This window comes from Oryx dammah, unplaced genomic scaffold (assembly GCF_014754425.2).
Source record: "Oryx dammah isolate SB20612 unplaced genomic scaffold, SCBI_Odam_1.1 HiC_scaffold_11211, whole genome shotgun sequence".
NCBI classification, from domain to species: Eukaryota; Metazoa; Chordata; class Mammalia; order Artiodactyla; family Bovidae; genus Oryx; species Oryx dammah.
Genome location: NW_024080604.1, coordinates 397857 through 422323, shown reverse-complemented (window position 1 = coordinate 422323; position 24467 = coordinate 397857). Strand labels below are relative to the sequence as shown.

General features: G+C 41.9%; 1 protein-coding gene across 1 annotated transcript in view; it reads left to right on the top strand.

Moving 5' to 3' along the window:
* The window catches only part of LOC120861033, a 152237-nt gene extending 128247 nt beyond the window's left edge, over nucleotides 1-23990 (top strand). Inside the window, exons 3-4 of the mRNA XM_040236722.1 lie at nucleotides 20755-20969; nucleotides 23050-23990. Coding sequence (XP_040092656.1) covers nucleotides 20755-20969; nucleotides 23050-23166 — 332 coding nt within the window. The 3' untranslated portion in view covers nucleotides 23167-23990. The remainder of the gene's footprint in view (nucleotides 1-20754; nucleotides 20970-23049) is intronic.
* Nucleotides 23991-24467: the final 477 nt, after the last annotated feature.

Genomic DNA, 24467 nt, shown 5'->3' with positions numbered 1-24467 from the left:
CTTCTGTTAGGTCCATACCATTTCTGTCCTTTATCGAGCCCATCTTTGCATGAAATGTTCCCTTGGTGTCTCCAATTTTCTTAAAGAGATCTCTAGCCTTTCCCATTCTGTTGTTTTCCCCTATTTCTTTACATTGATTGCTGAGAAAGGCTTTCTTATCTCTTCTTGCTATTCTTTGGAACTCTGCATTCAGATGCTTATATCTTTCCTTTTCTCCTTTGCTTTTCACTTCTATTCTTTTCACAGCTATTTGTAAGGCGTCCTCAGACAGCCATTTTGCATTTTTGCATTTCTTTTCCTTGGGGATGATCTTGATCCCTGTCTCCTCTACAGTGTCACGAACCTCAGTCCATAGTTCATCAGGCACTGTATCTATCAGATCTAGGCCCTTAAATCTATTTCTCACTTCCACTGTATAATCATAAGGGATTTGATTTAGGTCATACCTGAATGGTCTAGTGGTTTTCCCTACTTCCTTCAATTTAAGTCTGAATTTGGCAATAAGGAGTTCATGATCTGAGCTACAGTCAGCTCCAGTCTTGTTTTTGCTGACTGTATACAGCCTCTCCATCTTTGGCTGCAAAAATATAAACAATCTGATTTTGGTGGTGACCATCTGGTGATGTCCATGTGTAGAGTCTGCTCTTGTGTTGTTGGAAGACGGTGTCTGCTGTGACCAGTGCATTCTCTTGGCAAAACTCTATTAGCCTTTGCCCTGCTTCATTCTGTATTCCAAGGCCAAATATGCCTGTTACTCCAGTTGTTTCTTGACTTTCTACTTTTGCATTCCAGTCCCCTATAATGAAAAGGACATCTTTTTTGGCTGTTAGTTCTAAAAGGTCATGTAGGTCTTCATAAAACCATTCAACTTCAGCTTCTTCCGCATTACTGGTTGGGGCATAGACTTGGATTACTGTGATATTGAATGGTTTGCCTTGGAAACGAATAGAGACCATTCTGTCGTTTTTGAGATTGCATCCAGGTACTGCATTTCGGACTCTTGTTGACCATGATGGCTACTCCATTTATTCTAAGGGATTCCTGCCCACAGTAGTAGATATAATGGTCATCTGAGTTAAATTCACTCAATCTAGTCCATTTTAGTTTGCTGATTCCTAGAATGTTGATGTTCACCTTTGCCATCTCCTCTTTGTCCACTTCCAATTTGCCTTGATTCATGGACCTAACATTCCAGGTTCCTATGCAATATTGCTCTTTACAGAATTGGGCCTTGCTTCTATCACCAGTCACATCCACAATGGGTATTGTTTTTGCTTTGGCTCCATCCCTTCATTCTTTCTGGAGTTATTTCTCCACTGATCTCCAGTAGCGTGTTGGCCACCTACCGACCTGGGGAGTTCCTCTTTCACTATCCTATCAATTTGCCTTTTCATACTGTTCATGGGGTTCCCAAGGTAAAAGTACTGAAGTGGTTTGCCATTCCCTTCTCCAGTGGACTATATTCTGTCAGACTTCTCCACCATGACCCGCCCATCTTGGGTGGCTCCTCAGGGCATGGCTTAGATTCACTGAGTTAGACAAGGCTGAGGTCCTAGTGTGATTAGATTGACTAGTTTTCTGTGAGTATGGTTTCAGTGTGTCTGCCCTCTGATGCCCTCTTGCAACACCTACCATCTTACTTGGGTTTCTCTTACCTTGGGCGTGGGGTATCTCTTCACGGCTGCTCCAGCAAAACGCAGCCATTGCTCCTTACCTTGGATGAGGGGTATCTCCTCACCGCCGCCCCTCCTGACCTTGAATGTGGAGTAGCTCCTCTCGGCCCTCCTGCACCCGCGCAGCCACCGCTCCTTGGATGTGGGGTTGCTCCTCTCGGCCACCACCCCTGACCTCTGGCATGAGGTGGCTCCTCCCAGATGCCGCCCCTGGCCTTGCACGTAGAATATGCCAAATATTTCTCTGTGAGTGTCCAGGATTCTCCAGCAGAGGCGTGGGTCAGTGGTGGCCTGATGCAGGGTTGGGGGCACTGAAGGTAGCAGTACATCCATGAGATCTTTTGAAGGAGGTCACCATAAAAGTCCAGAACTGGATGGCTTCACTACCAAACTTAAGTTTGGAACAACTGCTGCCGCTGCTAAGTTCCTTCAGTCATGTCCGACTCTGTGCGACCCCATGGACTGTAGCCCACCAGGCTCCCCCATCCCTGGGATTCTCCAGGCAAGAACCCTGGAGTTGGTTGCCATTTCCTTCTCCTGCTGCTGCTGCTGCTGTTGCTAAGTCACTTCAGTCATGTCCGACTCTGTGCAACCCCATAGATGGCAGCCCACCAGGCTCTGCCGTCCCTGGGATTCTCCAGGCAAGAACACTGGAGTGGGGTGCCATTTCCTTCTCCAATGCATGAAAGTGAAAAGTGAAAGTGAAGTCGCTCAGTCGTGTCCGCCTCTTAGCGATCCCATGGACTGCAGCTTACCATGCTCCTCCGTCCATGGGATTTTCCAGGCAAGAGTACTGGGTTGGGTTGCCGTTGCCTTCTCCATCTCCTACCAAACATAAAGAAGAACTTATGCCTATCCTTTTCAAACTACTCCAGAAAACTGAAGAGGTGGTAACATTCCCAAATTCATTCTATGGGGCCACCATCATCCTGATATGAAAAACAGACAAAGACGACCAAAAAAAGAGGTGGCGCTAGAGGGAAAGAACCTACTTGTCAATTCAGGAGACGTAAGATACGTGGGTTCAATCCTTGGTCAGGAAGATCCCCTGGAGGAGAGCATGGCAACCCACTCCAGTATTCTTGCCTGGAGAATCCCATGAACCAAGGAGCCTGGCGGGCTACAGTCCATAGGGTCACACAAAGTTGGACATGACTGAAGGGACTTAGTACACACACAGACCATTCATCTTTGATGAATACTGATGCAAAAAATCTTCAACAAAATATTTGCAAGCTGAATACAACAATACAAAGTAGGTGATACACCATGATCAAGTTGTAGTGATTCCAGGGCTGCAAGAATTGTTCAACGTATGCAAATGAATCATTGTGGTACACCACATTAGCAAAGGAGAAGACAGACACTGCATGATCATCTCAATAGATGCAAAAAAGGCATTTGACAAAATTCAACATCCCTGTATGACAAAAATCCTCATCAACATGGGTATCAGTTCAGTTCTGTTCAGTCACTCAGTTGTATCCGACTCTTTGTGCCCCATGGACTGCAGCACACCAGGCCTCCTGTCCATCACCAACTCCTGGAGTTTACCCAAACTCATGCGCATTGTGTCAGTGATGCCATACAACCATCTCATCTTCTGTCATCCCTTTCTCCTTCTGTCCTGAATCTTTCCCAGTATCAGGGGCTTTTCAAATGAGTCAGCTGTTTGCATAAGGTGGCCAAAGTATTGGACTTTCAGCTTCAACATCAGTCCTTCCAATGAACACCCAGGACTGATCTCCTTTAGGATGGACTGGTTGGATCTTCTTGCAGTCCAAGGGACTCTCAAGAGTCTTCTCCAACACCACAGTTCAAAAGCATCAATTCTTTGGCGCTCAGCTTTCTTTATAGTCCAACTCTCACATCCATACATGACCACTGGGAAAACCATAGCTTTGACAAGATGAACCTTTGTTGGAAAAGTAATGTCTCTGCTTTTTAATATGCTATCTAGGTTGGTCATAACTTTCCTTCCAAGGACTAAGCGTCTTTTAATTTCATGGCTGCAGTTAACATGGGTATAGAGGGAATATATTGCAACATAATAAGGTCCATTTATAACAGACGAGGTTTCTGGGGGCTCCCCTGATAGCTCAGTTGGTAAAGAATCTGCCTGCAATGCAGGAAACTCCAGTTCAATTCCTGGGTTGGGAAGATCCACTGGAGAAGGGATAGGCTATCCTCTCCAGTATTCTTGAGCTTCCCTTGTGGCTTGGCTGGTAAAGAATCCACCTGCAATGTGGGAGACCTGGGTTTCATCCCTGGGTTGGGAGGATTCCCTGGAGAAGGGAAAGGCTACCCACTCCAGTACTCTGGCCTGGATAATTTAATGGACTGTATGCCAACATCTGCTGGATCATGGAAAAAGCAAGAGAGCTCCAGAAAAACATCTATTTCTGCTTTATTGACTCTGCCAAAGCCTTTGACTGTGTGGATCACAATAAACTGTGGAAAATTCTGAAAGAGATGGGAATACCAGACAACCTGACCTGCCTCTTGAGAAACGTGTGTGCAGGTCAGGAAGCAACAGTTAGAACTGGACATGGAACAACAGACTGGTTCCAAATAGGAAAAGGAGTACATTAAGGCTGTATATTGTCACCCTGCTTATTTAACTTATTTGCAGAGTACATCATGAGAAACGCTGGACTGGAAGAAACACAAGCTGGAATCAAGATTGCCGGAAAAATATCAATAATCTCAGATATGCAGATGACACCACCATTATGGCAGAAAGTGAAGAGGAACTAAAAAGCCTCTTGATGAAAGTGAAAGAGGAGAGTGAAAAAGTTGGCCTAAAGCTCAACATTCAGAAAACGAAGACAAACGAAGACATGGCATCCGGTCCCATCACTTCATGGGAAATAGATGGGGAAACAGTGGAAACAGTGTCAGACTTTATTTTGGGAGGCTCCAAAATCACTGCAAATGGTGACTGCAGCCATGAAATTAAAAGACGCTTACTCCTTGGAAGAAAGGTTATGAGCAACCTAGATAGCATATTCAAAAGCAGAGACATTACTTTGCCAACTAAGGTCCGTCTAGTCAAGGCTACGGGTTTTCCTGTGGTCATGTATGGATGTGAGAATTGAACTGTGAAGAAGGCTGAGTGCCAAAGAATTGACGCTTTTGAAGTGTGGTGTTGCAGAAGACTCTTGAGAGTCCCTTGGACTGCCAAGAGATCCAACCAGTCCATTCTGAAGGAGATCAGCCCTGGGATTTCTTTGGAAGGAATGATACTAAAGCTGAAACTCCAGTACTTTGGCCACCTCATGCGAAGAGTTTACTCATTGGAAAAGACTCTGATGCTGGGAGGGATTGGGGGCAGGAGGAGAAGGGGACGACAGAGGATGAGATGGCTGGATGGCATCACAGACTCGATGGACGTGAGTCTGAGTGAACTCTGGGAGTTGGTGATGGACAGGGAGGCCTGGCGTGCTGCGATTCATGGGGTCACAAAGAGTCAGACACGACTGAGCGACTGAACTGAACTGATAGTCCATGGGGTTGCAAAGAGTCTGACACAACTGAGTGACTTTCACTTTCATAACAGATGTACAACCAACATAATGCTCAATGGTAAATGCTGAAAGTCTCCCTGATAAATTCAGGAACAAGACAAGGATGCCTCCTATCACTGCTTCTGTTTAACATAGTGTGAGAAGTCCTAGACACAGAAATCAGTTTATATATATGTATATATACACACTCTCTGCCTTTAGGTACTTTGATAGAAAAGCCAGAAACACTGTTTTAAAGGGTCCCTTTAAAAGTGTATGAACCTTGGAACTTCTTTCTCTTCTAGTTTGTTTTCTTGGGCTGTTTAAAGGCTCTTGACATTTGCATGACAACTGCCGTGGTGCCAGATAGTAACCTACAGAGCCCATCAGCGTCCAGGAGTCCAGAGGACCTAAGGCCGCTCAAACACTGTGAAGATTACTATTAAGGGCATTTTCTGAAGTGGCTATTGCAATGGCTTTGGCATTAAAAATATAATAATAATAAGAGGATAGAAGTTCCAACTCAGCATGTACAGGGAGGTACTCCTCCTGGAATATCTTGATTATCCAGCAGCAGAGACATCACTTTGCCAACATAGGTCCATATAGTCAAAGCTGTGGTTTTTCTAGTAGTCATGTGTGGATGTGTGAGTTGGACTGTAGAGAAGGCTGAATGCTGAAGAATTGATGCTTTCAAACTGTGATGCTGGAGAAGACTCTCCAGAGTCTCTTGGACAACAAGGAAATCAAACTAGTCAATCCTAAAGGAAATCAACCCTGAATATTTATTGGAAGGACCTGTGATAAAGCTGAAGTTCCAGTACTTTGGTCAACTGATGCAAAGTGCTGACTCAGTGGAAAAGACCTTCATGCTGGGAAAGATTGAGGGTAGGAGGAGAAGGGGGTGACAGATGGTCACGTGGCATCACTGACTCAATGGACATGCGTTTTGAGCAAACTGCGAGAGACAGTGAAGGACAGGGAGGTCTGGCGTGCTGCAGTCCATGGGGTCACAAAGAGTCAGATATGACTGGGCAACTAAACAACAAAGCTTGTATTTGGCAAATCTTGCTTTCAAATTATGACCATAATTAAGGATATAGCATAGTAATGTCCTTCATGTATCTCACAGATTTAGAAACCTGAAGATTAACAGCATCCATTAAAACAAAACATATTCATTTCCCCAAACCTGGGAAAGTATGAAACACTAAAATAGAAAATCCATTTGGGTTTAGTCTGAGAAGTCATGTCATTTACCATGAAGAGACTATAAGAGATCTTCTCAATAAGTTAGTGTGCTGGAATATTTAAATCGTTTCTTCTCCTCCCGTCCCCAGCATCACCAAATTATGTCTTCATTGGTTGTTTAAGGTGTTCTGTATTCTCAAAAGATTGAAGACATGTTAAAATATAAGTACAAAACAGCTGACAAAAACAAAGACAGCAAATGGTTTTGGCATCATCAGACTTTATTTTGGGGGCTCGAAAATCACTGCAGATGGTGACTGCAGCCATGAAATTAAAAGACACTTACTCCTTGGAAGGAAAGTTATGACCAACCTAGATAGCATATTCAAAAGCAGAGACATTACTTTGCCAACAAAGGTCCGTCTAGTCAAGGCTATGGTTTTTCCTGTGGTCATGTATGGATGTGAGAGTTGGACTGTGAAGAAGGCTGAGCGTGAAGAATTGATGCTTTTGAACTGTGGTGTTGGAGAAGACTCTTGGGAGTCCCTTGGACTGCCAAGAGATCCAACCAGTCCATTCTAAAGAAGATCAGCCCTGGGATTTCTTTGGAAGGAATGATGCTAAAGCTGAAGCTCCAGTACTTTGGCCACCTCATGCGAAGAGTTGACTCACTGGAAAAGACTCTGATGCTGGAAGGGATTGGGGGCAGGAGGAGAAGGGGATGACAGAGGATGAGATGGCTGGATGGCGTCACTGACTCGATGGACGTGAGTCTGAGTGAACTCTGGGTGTTGGTGATGGACAGGGAGGCCTGGCGTGCTGTGATTCATGGGGTCGCAAAGAGTTGGACACGACTGAGAGACTGAACTAAACTGAACTGAGACAGTGAGAATGATCAAGTAATTTGTATGTTATTTTTCTATCAGAATGAAAATGTTTCTGTAGTGAGTACATTTGAACCTCAGTTGTGTGTATATATGTGTGTGCATGTAAACTTTAAATTCTGCCATTAAGATGTCAAGTTCTATTTATGACACACTGGCTTTCATCTCTCCATTCTGCAGTCACTGCAGGCAGAAGAAAGAAAATATGGTATATTTATTTTTCAGACTTCTAAGCAACCATGCATAAGATCACTGGATTCTTGTGTATTTCTTGAGACGTTAAATATTTGAGATTTCTTTTGCAGATTACTACCTCATGTAACAAAATACGCTGTTCTGTGGTTGTCTAAATTCTTGTGAGATGATGTCTGAAGTAGTGCTCAGTCTATTTTGCTTCCTGATTTTGTTTTTTATGAGCATTTCAAGCTATTTGATGCTACTCTTTTTGAATGTATTGTTTTAGCCTCCTTCCCCCTGGCATTAATCACTTCATTTTAGTTAGCTTAAAACAGAGTTCATGGAAATCCAGGTGTATTTATCTCAGGTGGTAATCCTAACATGAAGGGTGCCGCTGATTACCTGTGTTGATTGTATCTTTTGAACCACATAGAATGCAATAAAACTCTTCATCTATTTTCTCTCCAGCATGAATTAACTGCAGCCGTTCATTAAGTGTCATTGTTTTTATAAGATGTTGAAGACATTCCAATTTCAGTGGCAGTGATTTTACAACTTGGCATGATTTTAGATACTTTTCATGGAATAAAAATGATTAGTTGGCTGAGATAAAGGCTCAGTGTGCTCACAGAAAGTGTTTAATTTGGCCAGTCTATTTCATTGTCCATTGTTCATTCTAGAGAAGCTGTCACTCAACATTTTAACAACAAAAAGCTCAGGAAGGCTTACTTTGCTTCCTGTTTTATCTTTTATAAAACTACTGCAAGTTCACAGGAGAACATAAATGAAAGGGTATTAATAAATGACTGTTTAAATCAGTTAAATTTTTATGGTTGTTTCAGAAAAATTTTGTATGATTTCCAGTTGATCCGTTTAAGTTTGCTATCTACAAGAAAATCTAGTTGAAGAAGAATTTAATCCAATACCTTGTATATTTATTTAACTCTCATAAATGTTTATCAGTCAGTTCTATATAAATTTTAATGCAAAAAAAATAACATGTCAAACTTCTCTCTTCAAATTTATAGTGTTTTCTTTGGTTTATCTCATTGAAGAAGTACTTGATAAGATTTTGCTCTTGAATTATTAATATAAGATTACAGCACAGAGACTCTTAAATACCATCGAGTTTTTACCGTCTGTTTAGTATAGATGAGGAAGTGGAGAACTAAAGGGTTGAATGATAATTGTCAGGTCACAGAGTTAGTTGGTGGCATGGCTGGGACGAGCCTGGACCTCTCCTGGCCCCTAGATCATTTTCCTGCTAATTCACACTGTTGCATTCTTTCCTTTTTTTCTCTTTCTGTATTAACAAAAGCTTAGAGTTCCAACCGGAGAAAGCAATGGTACCGCACTCCAGTACTCTTGCCTGGAAAATCCCACGGACGGAGGAGCCTGGTAGGCTGCAGTCCATGGGGTCGCTAAGAGTCGAACATGACTGAGCAACTTCAGTTTCACTTTTCACTTTCACACATTGGAGAAGGAAATGGCAACCCACTCCAGTGTTCTTGCCTGGAGAATCACAGGGATGGGGGAGCCTGGTGGGCTACTGTCTATGGGGTCACACAGAGTCGGACACAACTGAAGCGATTTAGCAGCAACAGCAGCAGAATTCCAACCTCTAGGATTGTTTGCTTTTCTGTTAGTAACTTCTAGGTAGATATTTAGAACTCTGAACTCCCTTAACTCCTAAAGAGTAAGTTTAGTTACTAATCTAACCTGTTTCGGTTGCTTTAATGTCAAAACCATTGCAGTCAGAATGCTTTTATTTTTCTAACACACTTTGCCTTTCAGCTTAGACTATGTTATTGTTCAAGGGATTTTTCACTTAATTGGAATCTAATGGTGTAAACATTAACATTTTCACTTTGCCTTTCGTATGTCAACTCAGTTGACAAAGATTTGAACAACTCAGTTAATAAGCTTGACTTAATGGTAATATAAGGGGCTTCCCTGGTGGCTCAGATGGTAAAGAATCCACCTGCAATGCGGGAGACCTAGGTTTGATTTTCATGTTGGGAAGATCCCTTGGAGAAGGGAATGGCTGCCCACTCCAGTATTCTGGCCTGGAGAACTCCATGAGCCTCGTGGGCTACAGTCCAGGGGGTCACAAAGGGTTGGACACGGCTGAATGACTTTCACTCACTCACTCAGTGGTAATATAAATGCTTCCCTGGTGGCTCAGTGGTAAAGAATCTGACTGCAAATGCAGGAGTTCGATCCCTCTGTCAGTAAGATCCCCTAAAAGAAAAAAATGGCAACCCACTCCAGTATTCTTGCCTGGGAAACATCCCATGGACAGAAGAGCCTGGAGGCCTATAGAAGAATTGGACATGACTTAGCAACTTAGAACAACAAATGCCCACTCCACACAACTGTAAGATATACTTTTTTTTTGAAGCATACATGGAACATTTGTAAAATTTGATCACGTCTAGGCCATAAAACGAGTTTCAACAAATTTAAAAGGATTGAAATAACATAGATCATGTGTTCTGAATATAATATAGTGAATCTATAAATCAAAACACTATGAAAACACCATATGATAGGAAATTAAGGAACATACTATGAAATAGTTCATGGATCTAAGACAAAATTATGAACATTTCAAAAGAATTTGAATTGGAAGATTATGAAAATATCAATTGAAATGCAGCATTTAGAGGAAATTTTATAGCTTTTAATGCATATATTAGAAGATAAAAGGAAAAGGGCTGGTGAGCATCCATGCCAAGAATTTAGAAAGAGAACAGCAAAATAAACACAGGTAGAAGAGAAGAAAGGATATAATAAAGGCAAGAACCAAAATCAATGAAATTGAAAACAAGTACACAATTTTGAAGCACAGAATAGACTAAAGATGGTTTTTCTAAAAAGATGTATGAAATTGATAACTTCCTTGGCGGGGGGATGCGGGGTGGTGGCGTCTGCCCTGGTGGCTCAGAGGTTAAAGCATCTGCCTGCAATGTGGGAGACCTGGGTTCAATCCCTGGGTCTGGAAGATTCCCTGGAGAAGGAGATGGTAACCCACTCCAGTATTCTTGCCTGGAGAATCCCATGGATGGAGGAGCCTGGTGGGCTACAATCCACGGGATCGCAAAAAGTCGGACACAACTGAGTGACTTCACTTTCCTTCACTTTCTTGGTGGGGGTAGGGGGAATGCTAAAGTGAAAAAAAGGCAAATAGTTGTTAAGGTAAAAAATGAAAAATAAAGAGATGGAAAAAAGGTGAAAAATAAAAAGAAAGAGAGCAGGGATTGAATACTGAGTGGGAAAGTTTTTGCCAAGTAAGCAACCCAATCAATCATGGATTCAAAGAAGGTTCTTTAGGTTGTGGCTGGAGGAAAAGACCATGAACTCTCCTGGTACAGTATTAGGAATGCAAAGTACCTGGGTGCTGTCTGTTGGCAATATCTGGGTTTGTCAGTCGGCTGTGCACTTGGCTGGCTGAAGGTCATGTGGCATGTTTGTAGGGCGTCCAGGGGCCTCTGATTTGCACACCTAGCAACTGAGTCAAGATCATGTCACCCAACTAAGTCTACCCTGTTGGCAGGCTAAGTAGTCAAATAAAGGCTTATTATACCCAATATCAGAGAAGGCAATGGCACCCCACTCCAGTACTCTTGCCTGGAAAACCTCATGGATGGAGGAGCCTGGTAGGCTGCAGTCCATGGGGTTGCTAAGAATCGGACCCGACTGAGCGACTTCACTTTCACTTTTCACTTTCATGCATTGGAGAAGGAAATGGCAACCCACTCCAGCGTTCTTGCCTGGAGAATCCCAGGGATGGCGGAGCCTGGTGGGCTGCTGTTTATGGGGTCACACAGAGTCGGACACGACTGAAGCGACTTAGCAGCAGCAGCATACCCAATATCAGGCTTTTCCTGCTGGCTCAGATGGTAAAGAATCTGCCTGCAATGCAGGAGACCTGGGTTCAATCCGTGGGTTAAGAAGATCTTCTAGAGAAAGGAATGGCAACCCACTCCAATATTCTTGCCTGGAGAATTCCATGGACAGAAGAGCCTGGTGGGCTATAGTCCATGGGGTCACAAAGAGTCAAGCATGACTGAGCGACTGACACTTTCACTTTGACTTTTTATAACCAACATCAGGAGTGAAAAAGAGACATTGTTACAGATGCTGCAGACAGAAAAAGGAAAAGAAAATATTATAAATAGCTTTCTGCTGATACACTTAAATGTTTAGAAAACATAAGGAGATTTCCAGAAAGTAGAGCTTACTAAAACTGATTCATTAAGGGATATAAAACATGAATAGTTTTATAACTGGTAATGCAATTAAAACAGTAATTTTTTTAAAAATCTTTCCACAGAGAACACTTGAGGCCCAGTCAACTTTACTGGCAAGGTCTACCTAACACTGAAGTGAAGTGAAGTGAGTGAAAGTGGCTCAGTCATATCCGACTCTTTGTGACCCTATGGACTATACAGTCCATGGAATTCTCCAGGCCAGAATACTGGAGTGGGTAGCCTTTCCCTTCTCCAGGGGATCCTCCCAACCCAGGGATTGAACCCAGGTCTCCCGCATTGCATGTGGATTCTTTACCAGCTGATCCATGAGGGAAGCCCAAGAATACTGAAATGGGTAGCCTGTCCCTTCTCCAGTAGATCTTCCCAACCCAGGAATTGAACAGGGGTCGCCTGCATTGCAGGCAGATTCTTTACCAACTGAGCTAGCAGGGAAGCACACCTAACACTGAGAGAGCAATTAGCTCCAGTCTCACATAAACTTACGTATAACCCTGACACCAAAGCATGACAAGCACAGTGAAAGAAAGATTACAGGCTGGTTTTACTTTCGAACGGAGATGTAAAAATTGTAAACAAAATGCTAGCAAATCAAAATCAATAGTACATAAACAAGATAGCACATATTTTGACTATGTTGTATTTGTCTCTTGAATGCAAACTTGCTTTAACATTAGAAAATTAATATAATCTATCATATTTTAAAAGCTTAAATAAAAATCGCCAACTTTTCAGTAATAAAGAATAAAAGAATTCTATTTTTTTCACTGAGAAGCTAGAATCACCATTTACTTTTTGTACTCCTATTTGGGTGTTCCCCACCCTGGCATTTTCCCATTTTGATCAGACTAATTTTCAGCCAGAAACATGAGGAGCCCTATGGGGCATGCCAGTAAGGCATGTGTATGATTCTTCTCAGCACAGAGAACAGGTCCAGATTAGCGTTATCCCCATTTAGTCTTATGATACTTAAAAATCAGTGACTACTGAGGGCTTACTGAATACGGCCCATTAATACATTTTGTAAGAGAAGGATAAATTGATCCAAAATACAATCTCTGCCTTCTAACCAAAAGAGACAAAATCTTAAAAAAAAAAAAAAATCTTGAACTCTTGTAGACTATAGGTGTTAGCCCCCCAATTCAAAGCCAGCCTCAGTGTCAAATGAAACTTGATTAACCCTTCTTTACTCCAGTGCTTCCTCATTTTAACATACTTCCCTAAAATCCCTTTTGAATTCTTTAGCCCTGAATTACCCACCAACTTGCTTATTGCCTTCACATGTCCAGTTTAGACAAATCAAGATAAGATGCCAAATATTATTTTAATTTTTTTTAAGGTTAAAGATGATTACCTCAGCATCTTTATTCATTGCTGAAGGGAAGACACTTTGCTTTTTATATTAAATTTGGTGAACAACAGAATAGTAGACTCTCAAACTGAAGAAGACTGAAGAAGAATTTTAAAAGCTATTTGTTCCAGCTATCCCTTTTACTGTTCCTAAACTCTCTTCCATTTAGTGTTCTCAAGCCTTTACTTAAACACATCAAGGACTGTTGAACTTGCTTGTACAGAGTAGAACATTAAGAAGTATCCACTAATGATGATGATGTTGATAAGCGTACTCCAATTAAAAAAATGCATTTATTCATTTCTTTCTTTCTTGTCACCTGTAGTAGTTTGGGGGTTGTAGGTAGGTTGGGGAAGGGAGTTGCATTTCAAAATACATCCTCCACTCTAATGTGCCACAGAAATTCAGTGCACTGTCCCCAGAGAGGACACGTGATCTGTATTCAAAATAGAACACTAATGGGCTCACTTCCTAAAGATTGCCAAAGGCCAAAGAACTGACTTTTATCACCAGAGAGGTAATATTATTTACCTCCCCTTAGTAAGATATGTGCTTTGAATTACTTTTTGTTTTTTCCCAGAAGGACACAGGTTCTTTTAGCTATCCTTTTCTACCCAATTCTCCTTGAAACCACAGATACAAATTTTAAGATAGCCTGTGTTTGCAATGTAAATTGTGCTGGAGAAAGCTGGAGGCCCTCATGGGAATTAAGTTCCTGAATTTTGTACCAAGAGTTGACATTAATAAATGACCAAAGACTCATATGGTGATTCAGCTTTGGACTAAATGATTTAATACTGCTTTTGTTGATGTCAGTATAATCTAGGAATTGTAAACGTGCTATGACAGGGACAGCTGACACCTGACTGTCAATTTGTTCAAATTCCCTGTGCTTCTTTCTGTTGGTATGTTAGGTCTGAATTCAGAAAGGTAGCTGCTTCCAGTTAAAAGGAGTATTTTCTCTCTTGCCACTGAGGGTAATAAATTAGGGAGTTTCTCTAAATAATCCACATAAATGCAAGATTAATGAGCACTAAATACAAACAGTATCACAAAACACTGTTAGTACATGTCTCAGGATCCCCTAAACGCTCTGTGTTATCACCTGCCTGTGATGTGATGAGAAGCCTCTGGCGTTCAAATGAAGGATGGAAAAGAAAGAACTAGAGGTAGAAAATAGGAGTGGCTAGGATGGCCAGAGAACAAGTCTGATGAATAAATGTCTACTCTGCCCCTGCTGCCACCACTTCTGGACTGGACAGATTTCCTCGTGGTTCTGGCCACATGTTTTGGGAAGGCCAGGTATCCTCTGGATATGGGTTGGCCAAGTAGAACAGAGGAAACAAAGTCTATCAAACCTGATACCTGGAGACTGACTTATTAATGGAATATTCCATTCTCAGGGAAACATAACTTTGGCCCTGACCTAATCAGCTATTTTCATTGTCTTTAATGCTGATATTAAGTATACTACAAAGCTATTGGTGACGTTTTTGTCATAGGTTAGGTGCCAAAGATGTATTTTTTAAGAACTGGTCATTTTAACAGGTACCTTTCAGAACCTGGGTGGTATACAGTTTCCCTCATGTGTTTGTTCCCTATTAAATTGTCCAAAATGGATTACAAATAAAATCATGAGCTATGGCCAGATAATTGCTCACATTTCTTGGTCAGTTTGTCATATACCAGGAGTTGTCTGAAATGTTCTACATATTTGAATCTTAACTCTCACAACACATCTATGAAATGCATACTGTTGAGCTAGTAGTAAACAATCTGCCTGCCAGTGCAGGAGGTGTAAGAGACAGGTTTGACCCTTGGGTTGATAAGATCCCCAGGAGGAGGGCATGGTAACCCCCTCCAGTATTCTTGCCTGGAGAATCCCATGGACAGAGGAGCCAGGCGGGCTACAGTCCATGGGGTCGCAAAGAGTCAGGCATGACTGAAGCGAATTAGCACTAGACATGCCCATTATGAAGATGAGAAAACTGAAGCTTAGGTTACATAATTTGCTTGAAGTCACGTAGTTGGTCATGATGACTCTTGACTTGACCTCAAGGAATCTGACTGCAAAACCCCAGCTGTTAATCACTGTTCTGTGTAAAGGAGCAAAGCCTCTAAAATGAAAGAAAATACCTTTTTCTAAAAATGGAAAAAATGAATTCATTGTTCATAGGCTGTTGATATATCTATGTAAGATAACGTATGTAAGACTCTTAGGATGCACCTGGTCCTTAGTGGCTTTGAATAAATTTTATCTTTCATGATTAGTGTGTCTTTAACATAAATATCAGGTGTATCACATGTTGGTCACCTTATTCTCATGGGGATTTGGTTCATGGAAGGTGGCATAGAACCTTTGGTGCATAAGCACGCTAATTGCAGGCTTTAAAACCAAACCTGGGTGGCACTTTGCAAATGGGATTAAAGCCCTAGCTTGTAGCTGCCAAGTACCCAGCAAAGCAACGATCTCAGTGTTTGGCAGATTTTCTGTTCCAGCATCCTTTCTGAAAGCAGGGTTTTCCCAGTGATGTATTTTATAAACATATCAAATTGCCACTTGTTTCTTATGCTTTTCCGATAAGAGAAACATTTAGAATCTGTGCCCTGCCACCTTTAAACACTAAATATTCAGCTCTTAAAAAACACATCTTACCTCTTCCTTCAGAGCACCCGAGATGATTATGGAGTCCGACATCTTGGCCTCCTTTGGTTCTCTGTGTGCAGAGATCTCTAGGCCCAGGGAGTGCTTTGGCCTTTGATATTTAGAGGGGTGCTGTACAGTCACTTTCCTTACTAGCCTGGAGAACCTCTGCTCAGTGCTTATCATGGTCTGAATATTTTGTGCCCCCCCCCAAATTTATAGGTTGAAGCCCTAAGCCCAATGTGTTAGTTGTCAGAGATGGAGCCTTGGGGATGGAGGAGAGAACAGAGTTAGATGAGGTCATGGTGATAGCACCCTCCTGATGGGGTTAGTGTCCTTCTGAGAGCTCAGTGAGCATGGGGCACTGTGGACGATAATGGTGTCCATGTTCAGGGAAAGAAAACACAGCCACCTGCCTGTGGTCAGTAGGTTTCTTTTGAGATTAGCAAGAGAGTGAAGAGACTAGCGTGAGGCTGAGGGTGAGCCTAAAAACATCAAGCACTCTCATATTTCATAGAGCAAGAATTGCTAGACCTACATTTTTGAAATTTTTCCGTGAGTTTTTCCAAGTTAAATGACTGATTTTGCCTCAGGACTGTTGGGTTTTGTATAGAAAAATCTAATGTGATGACAGATTGGAAGAGACTAATGGGAATGATCTACTGTATATTTTAGTTGAAACACAGTTGACTTATAATGTTGTATTAATTCCTGCGGTACAGCAAAGTGTCTCAGTTATACACATCTACTGTATTGTTTTAAAATGCACTTTGTTGTTTGTGGTCCATTTATGTAGAAGCTAATATGATTGTCTTGGCTCCTTGGCAGAGGATCTGCATTCTCAGCATCACTTCAGCAAAAGTTGTTAAGGTAATAGTGTGAGGGCCTTCTGATCTTTCTGATTAACATGGAGCTTAGCTAACCTGATGATATGACTCTGCCTGAAACTGGGTTTGGGTCTATTAATACAGCATAATAAATTCAAATGGAGCTTCCTTGGGCTGTCTAATCCAAGAAACAAAGTTCTCATAAACAACTTTGCTTAAAGAAATAAGTTTAAGTGTATCATTTATTTTGATTTTTTAAATTAATTTTCATGTTGCTTTTCCTAATTAAGAAGTGAAAGCCTGGGGTACTACAGCTGTGGGTGATTTGGCAACCCATTAAATAAATGTGTAATAAACACCAGATATGTCACAGGCTAGTATCAGACTATATTTTGGGGGCTCGAAAATCACTGCAGATGGTGATTGCAGCCATGAAATTAAAAGACACTTACTCCTTGGAAGGAAAGTTATGACCAACCTAGATAGCATATTCAAAAGCAGAGACATTACTTTGCCAACAAAGCTCCGTCTAGTCAAGGCTATGGTTTTTCCAGTAGTCATGTATGGATGTGAGAGTTGGACTGTGAAGAAAGCTAAGTGACCAAGAATTGATGCTTTTGAACTGCGGTGTTGGAGAAGACTCCTGAGAGTCCCTTGGACTGCAAGGAGATCCAACCAGTCCATTCTGAAGGAGATCAGTCCTGGGATTTCTTTGGAAGGAATGATGCTAAAGCTGAAACTCCAGTACTTTGGCCACCTCATGCGAAGAGTTGACTTATTGGAAAAGACTCTGATGCTGTGAGGGATTGGGGACAGGAGGAGAAGGGGACGACAGAGGAAGAGATGGCTGGATGGCATCACCGACTCACTGGAAGTGGGTTTGGGTGGACTCCAGGAGTTGGTGATGGACAGGGAGGCCTGGCGTGCTGCAATTCATGGGGTCATAAAGAGTCGGACACGACTGAGTGAACTGAACTGACTGATGTACAAGGTGCTGGGGATAACATAGTCAAACATAAAAGACAAGTGCTCAGCCCTATGCTACTTGCCTTATGTGTGACCTACCAGGCTATCAATGATTCTACCCATTTCTGAGCTCAGTCTTCTGGCCACACATTACTGGAGCTAGGACAGAGAAAGTGAGTAGGCCAGGCAGACAGAGAGCATTCAGAGGAGCATACAGAAGCAGGACAAGCATTTTGAAGTCTGTGTTGAAATGGAAAGCAAATTCAGTGAATAGACTTTAATATTAAAATAAACTTTCAATTCAATTCAGTTCAGTCGCTCAGTCATGTCTGACTCTTTGCGACCCCATGAACTGCAGCACGCCAGGCCTCCCAGTCCATCACCAACTCCCAGAGTCCACCCAAACTCATGTCCATTGAGTCAGTGATGCCATCCATCCATCTCTTCCTCTGTTGCCCCCTTCTCCTCCTGCCCCCAATCCCTCCCAGCATCAGAGTCTTTTCCAATGAGTCACCTCTTCACATGAGGTGGCCAAAGTACTGGAGTTTCCGCTTTAGCATCATTCCTTCCAAAGAACACCCAGGACTGATCTCCTTTAGAATGGACCGGTTGGATCTCCTTGCAGTCCAAGGGACTCTCAAGAGTCTTCTCCAACACTACAGTTCAAAAGCATCAATTCTTCGGCACTCAGTTTTCTTCACAGTCCAACTCTCACATCCATACATGACCACAAGAAAAACCATAGCCTTGACTAGATGGACCTTAGTCGGCAAAGTAATGTCTCTGCTTTTGAATATGCTACCTAGGTTGGTCATAACTTTCCTTCCAAGGAGTAAGCATCTTTTAATTTCATGGCTGCAATCACCATCTGCAGTGATTTTCGAGCCCCCAAAAATAAAGTCTGACACTGTTTCTCCATCTATTTCCCATGAAGTGATGGGGACCAGATGCCATGATCTTCGTTTTCTGAATGTTGAGCTTTAAGCCAACTTTTTCACTCTCCTCTTTCACTTTCATCAAGAGGCTTTTTAGTTCCGCTTCACTTTCTGCCATAAGGGTGGTGTCATCTGCATATCTGAGGTTATTGATATTTCTCCCAGCAATCTTGATTCCAGCTTGTGCTTCTTCCAGTCCAGCGTTTCTCATGATGTACTCTACATGTAAGTTAAATAAGCAGGGTGACAATATACAGCCTTGACATACTCCTTTTCCTATTTGGAACCAGTCTGGTGTTCCATGTCCAGTTCTAACTGTTGCTTCCTGACCTGCATACAGCTTTCTCAAGAGGCAGGTCAGATGGTCTGGTATTCCCATCTCTTTGAGAATCTTCCACAGTTTCTTGTGATCCACACAGTCAAAGGCTTTGGCATAGTCAATAAAGCAGAAATAGATGTTTTTCTGGAACTCTCTTGCTTTTTCCACGATCCAGTGGATGTTGGCAATTTGATATCTCATTCCTCTGCCTTTCCTAAAACCAGCTTGAACTTCTGGAATATCACTGTTCACATATTGCTGAAGCCTGGCTTGGAGAATTTTGAGCATTACTTTACTAGCGTGTGAGATGAGTGCAATTGTGCAGTAGTTTGAGCATTCTTTGTACAGTTGCAAACATAATAACAGAATTGTCATGCTTTGGTAAAGACATGTCACTCTGCTATATATCATTGTATGAAAAGAGTGTTGGTTCAGATTGACTAAAGAAGATCAGAAGATATGAACGTATATGAAGTGGTTCCAGATAAGACAGTTTTCCTAATTACCTTGGTGAAATTCACCAATCCCCAGTAAGAGGAGATTGGAAATTCACATCAGAACCTGCTGTACATAATTTGTAGTTTTCTGTATGTAATTATACTCAAGTAAATTGTAGAGGAATATGCATATGTTCTCCTTTTGTAGTACAAATTGAATCATTTTAATGAATCCCTATTTTTGCAATTAAAAGTCATGTATCAAGACCTACTGAAATGAAAACTCCACAGGCAGGGCCTGCAGTTCCTCATGCTCATTGCTCTATCCCCAGCACCTAGCATGGTACCTGTGAGTAGCCCTTTCTTTGTCAAGTTTTCTGACTGCCCAGGTCTTTTGCATACTCATCCTTCTCTTCGGAAAAGGTCTCAACTTACAAATCCTATCTCCCCAAAGAGGAAACCAGAAAACACATTTCCTCTCTTACAGCTGAGACAGATGTATGTGACCGATGATCCACCAGCCAGCTGCACCCACAAGGGACTTCGAATCAGAAGTAAACATAAAGAAGCAAGCATCACGCCAATTCTAATTTTTTCTAGCAAAGGTAGCAACTGAAGCATCGGTCTTTCTCCTCCAGTAAGCTTTCCCCAAGCACCCCCAATCCCTCATGAGGGCTGTTGGGTTAGACCTTCTCTAGGTTTACTTTTCACTATACTTTACTGTGCTGTTCTAATGGTTAGCGTCTTTTATTAGGTTCTAATCTGCTGTGGTAGTTAAGGTAATCCTAATTCCTCTCACAAACCAAAAGTATATGGTGAATCCAACACAAAAGAAGTTTCCTTTTCCTGATCACATAAAGGTAAAATGGTACCTGGGCTCAGCAGACAACCCTGCTGTAGGAGGTAGTTCACGGATCCAGGCATCTTCCGTCATGTGGCTTTGCCATCTGTACCACACAGCTTCCAACAGTGCCATGCCCATCTGAACCAGGCCAGAGGCAAAGAGCAAGAAGAATCACACTCTGTGGGTTTTATGAGCTAGGCTCTGAAGCTATGCTTATCACTGGTGTTCACATTCTGTTGCTGGGAGTGCAACCACATGGCAGATACAGTTTAGCTTCCCATAGTTTCTTCCAGGTAAGAGTACGTCAACACCAGAAAATGACGATAAAGTGCTGTATCTAACTTTCTATCTTCCCACTTGCTTCCTTCCTGCTCAAGTGGGGAAAAGGATGACAGAAGGCTCATCATACAGAACACTAAATCACAGACAGCTGTAGCTGTGATCTGGCTTCCCGTTTTTCGGCTCATTGGTGCTTTTCACTAAACATTTCTGTTGGACTGGGAGAAGGCGCATATTCATTGGATAGTTATTTCTAAATGCTTTGCCTGAAATGGCTTTTATCTCCAGGCACCCCATGTGTCGCTTTGAAAGGGAAAATGCTTAGTGTGCAGCCGGGCGCCACATGTGTTCTGACGTGTGGATTTCCAAATCATTGCCTCTTGGCCACCCACAGGCTAACACAGGAAATATCTCCTCTCCCTCCCCCCCAAATGTCTCTTCTGGACCTAGGTGCCTTATCAGCAGCCAGGGAGAGCTGGGAGTACTACTCGGGAGCCAGGGACCTCCAGAGTCCGGACTTGCAGAGTCAGCCAGCCCTGCAGAAGCTTTTGGAGTATGGGGGAAGCTCTTTGCACCAGCAGGCTGCTGTGCTCCGCAAGCTGCTCGCTCAGTCCCCGCGTTTTGGCAACTCCATAGGAGGAAGCTATCTAGAACTGGCCAACACGGTGAGTCCTTTCTGGTTCAGAGAACACATCTTTAGGCCTGGGTGGATGCCAATTTGCATATTTGAATTCTGAGCTCCAGAGGACATATCAGGTATTGTCTCTTTTTATTGAGCTAAATATTGTACCATCTCCAGCATCGCCAATAATGTTAAGTGTTCCAAATGCTTATGATTGGTGATTTCCCTAGTACTATTGAGAGCAGAGTGATTGGTTAAAAAGTGTTTTAAGTCTGTACCTTGTACAGATTTAATTTCTAGCATATCTACAATAGTTTCACCTTAATGAAACTTTTCTGGTATCGGACATTACAGATTAATAGGGTGTAATCCTCTGTGCTCCCTAATTTGGACTTCACTCATTTGAAAAAGAAAATACTTTATTGAAAGTTTGATCAACCTTTCTGCTTGTACTTTAAAAACATGCTCTGTTGAAAACTTGGAATCTCATTAGGCTTAATTTGAACTTCCATTTTACCTCAGGATGAATTATTACCATGATGACCCTTGAGTGAAAAGCTGTTGCCTTCCTTTTTAAGTTGAGCTGGGAAACGAGGCTGGGTGGCTGATGGCCTGGGCTCTATTGAGGGTGACATGCACAGAGTTTATAAATTAAGGTTGCTATCCAGCCATGGTGTCAAATGTCCATAAATGGACCTGAGTATTTTGAAACTGAAGTTTGAAACTGAAGGTGGCATAAACATCGTGACATAAACTTCATTTATGTATGTTTACTATCTGCTTTGAGGTTCAACCAATGGTTTTCAGACTTTTTAAGTCTGAGTCATATTTTCTAATTCTGACATTTTTGGTGACGTGTTTGAAGCCCCTAATAATCCTAAATATGCAGCAGTAGTTAAAGTACAATCATCAGACAAACCCTAATGTAGAGACATTCTAGAAAATACTTGACCAGTACCCCTTGCAATTGTCAAGGATATCGAAAGTAAGGAAAGTTTGAGAAAGAGAAACTGTCACAGCTAAGAGAAGCCTAAGAAGATCTGACAACTAAATATAATGTGGTTCCCTGGCTGGGACATCAGGTACAAACTAAGAAAATCTGGGTAAATTATGGATTTTAATTAATAACAATGTACCAGTATTGATTCCTAAATTGTGACATCATACCATAATGATGTAAGATGTTTATAACAGGGGAAACTGGATAAGAAGTGTGTGACAACTCTCTGTCCCATCTTTGCAACTTTTCAAAAAAAATTTAAATATATTAAAACTACACAGTCTCTCACACACAGTCACTACTAGGGTGTAACTGTGTTTCATAAAATCTGTAAAGGAACCCATAGTCATTGCATTGTCCCTTTAAGGACATTCTTGCTCCATTTGAGTAGGACAATTGACTATCCTGGGACTTCCCTGGTGGCTCAGATGGTAAAGCGTCTGCCTACAATGCAGGAGACCCAGGTTCAATCCCTGGGTCAGGAGGTCCCCTGGAGAAGGAAATGGCAACCCACTCCAGTACTCTTGCCTGGAAAATCCCATGGACAGAGGAGCGTGGTGGGCTATAGTCCATGGGGTCGCAAAGAGTCAGACACGACTGAGCGACTTTATTGACTATCCTATTTTGCCTTCCTGTGTGCCCAGGAGACTAGCCAAGCAGCAAGAAATATGTCATCTTTCTCTGTCATGGGCTTGGATTTCGGCTATGCTTTTACAAATAATTAGCAGCAAACTGAACTTTACTCTTTACTATGTCAGATCCACCTTTTTCAAGACAGTGACATAGAAGTGTGGGTTATAGCAAAAATCAGTGTTACACATGGATCAAAATTTAGTGGCCCCTACCCTGAAGAGTTCAGGGCTTGAGGCCCACCAGTTTTCTGCAGCAAACCTCCTAGTGAGAACTGCAAAAATTGGTGGTTTCCTACCTCTGCTCATCTCTGTGATTCTTTCCCCACCCACCTCCCCACAAAACCTCCCCTGGCATATGCCTTCCAGGGATCAAACCCGCAACCCTGCTGTAGAAGTGCAGAGTCTTAACCACTAGACCATCAGGGAAGTCCCAACGCCTTGATCTTAACCTTTGCAGTAACTGCTTGCATTCTGTTCTGTTCTATTTACAGTCCTGTCAGAGGCCAGCTCAGCTCCCAGGTTCCCATCAGCCAGGTTCTCTTTGTGAATTATTGGTGAAGCTTTGGAATTGCTGGAGCTCTGCCTGCAAGGGCCCCTCCAGAGGCTAGTTTGAGAAATACTCCCTTAAATGTTGAGCACCAGCTCACATAGAAGTGTTCATTTTATTAAAAGTCATGACCTTGGAAGTCCCTTGTGGTCTAATGATTAGGACTCCACACTTTCACTGCTGAGGGCCTGAATTTAGTACCTGCTTGGGGAACTAAAAGCTGATAAGCCAAACAATGTGGTTAAAAAAAAAAAAAAAGTCATGACCTATACATTTACAGTTTGCACACTTTTTTGTATATATGTTGTTGACACAAATAACCAACAAACAATCAAAAATAGCAACAAAAAAGATTTTTATTTGAATCAGCTGAGGACGATAGCCCGGAAAACAGCCTCTCGGATAGCTTCTGAAGAACTGGTCCATAGAAGCATGCTTTTCAGCTGTTTTATATCTTGTCAGAACAAAGAACATTAAGCAAGTTGTGAATTCATTCTTTCGAGGTTTCAAAAAAAGAGATCAGATGTACACAACTGTCAGCATGGCCTTGGCACCTGGGGGAGCACTGGCATTGGTGTCCCAGGACAAAAATTATTTACTTCTGATCAGTGTGCCCTTTCCCTTATTAATTAAAGCAGATGTACAATGTATGTTTGATAGAACATAGTCTATTATAGTTGCCATAAGATTCAGGTTTACTCATGTATAAGCCAGGATGGGTTCTCCATACCTCAATACGTGAAAATTTCTTTTACTGATGTTATATGTCTATAAAAGCTTATAATGAACACAGAATCAGTGATGGTGATGTATTCAATGGTATTCATTGGAATACACTGAATAAGTTTCTTTTTTAAAAAAGTTGTTATTCCACAAATGAACAGATAAAATTGTACATGCTTACTTAAGAATCAGACCAAAATGAAAATGTAGGCACTTGAACTGTGTAACAGTGATTATGTTCTTTATTTTCTCACTGATTTGAACAAGCACAGTTTTTAAGAATTCCCTGGTGGTCCAGTGGTTAGGACACCATGCTTCCACTGCAAGGGGCAAGGGTTCAATCCCAAGTCAGGGAACTAAGATCACACAAGATGCTTGGTGCAGCCAGAAAAAAGAAAACATACAACTTAAAGAATATGTTTTATTGAAGTATAGTTGATTTACAATGTTGTGTTAGTTTCTGCTGTGTAGCAAAGTGATTCAGTTATACATACATAAATATATATTCTTTTTAATCCTCTTTCCTATTTTAGTTTATCACAGGATATTGAATATACTCTCCTGTGCTCTACAGTGGGACCTTCTTGTTTGTCTGTCCTGTATATGCTGTATCTGCTAACCCCAAACTTCCACTCCATC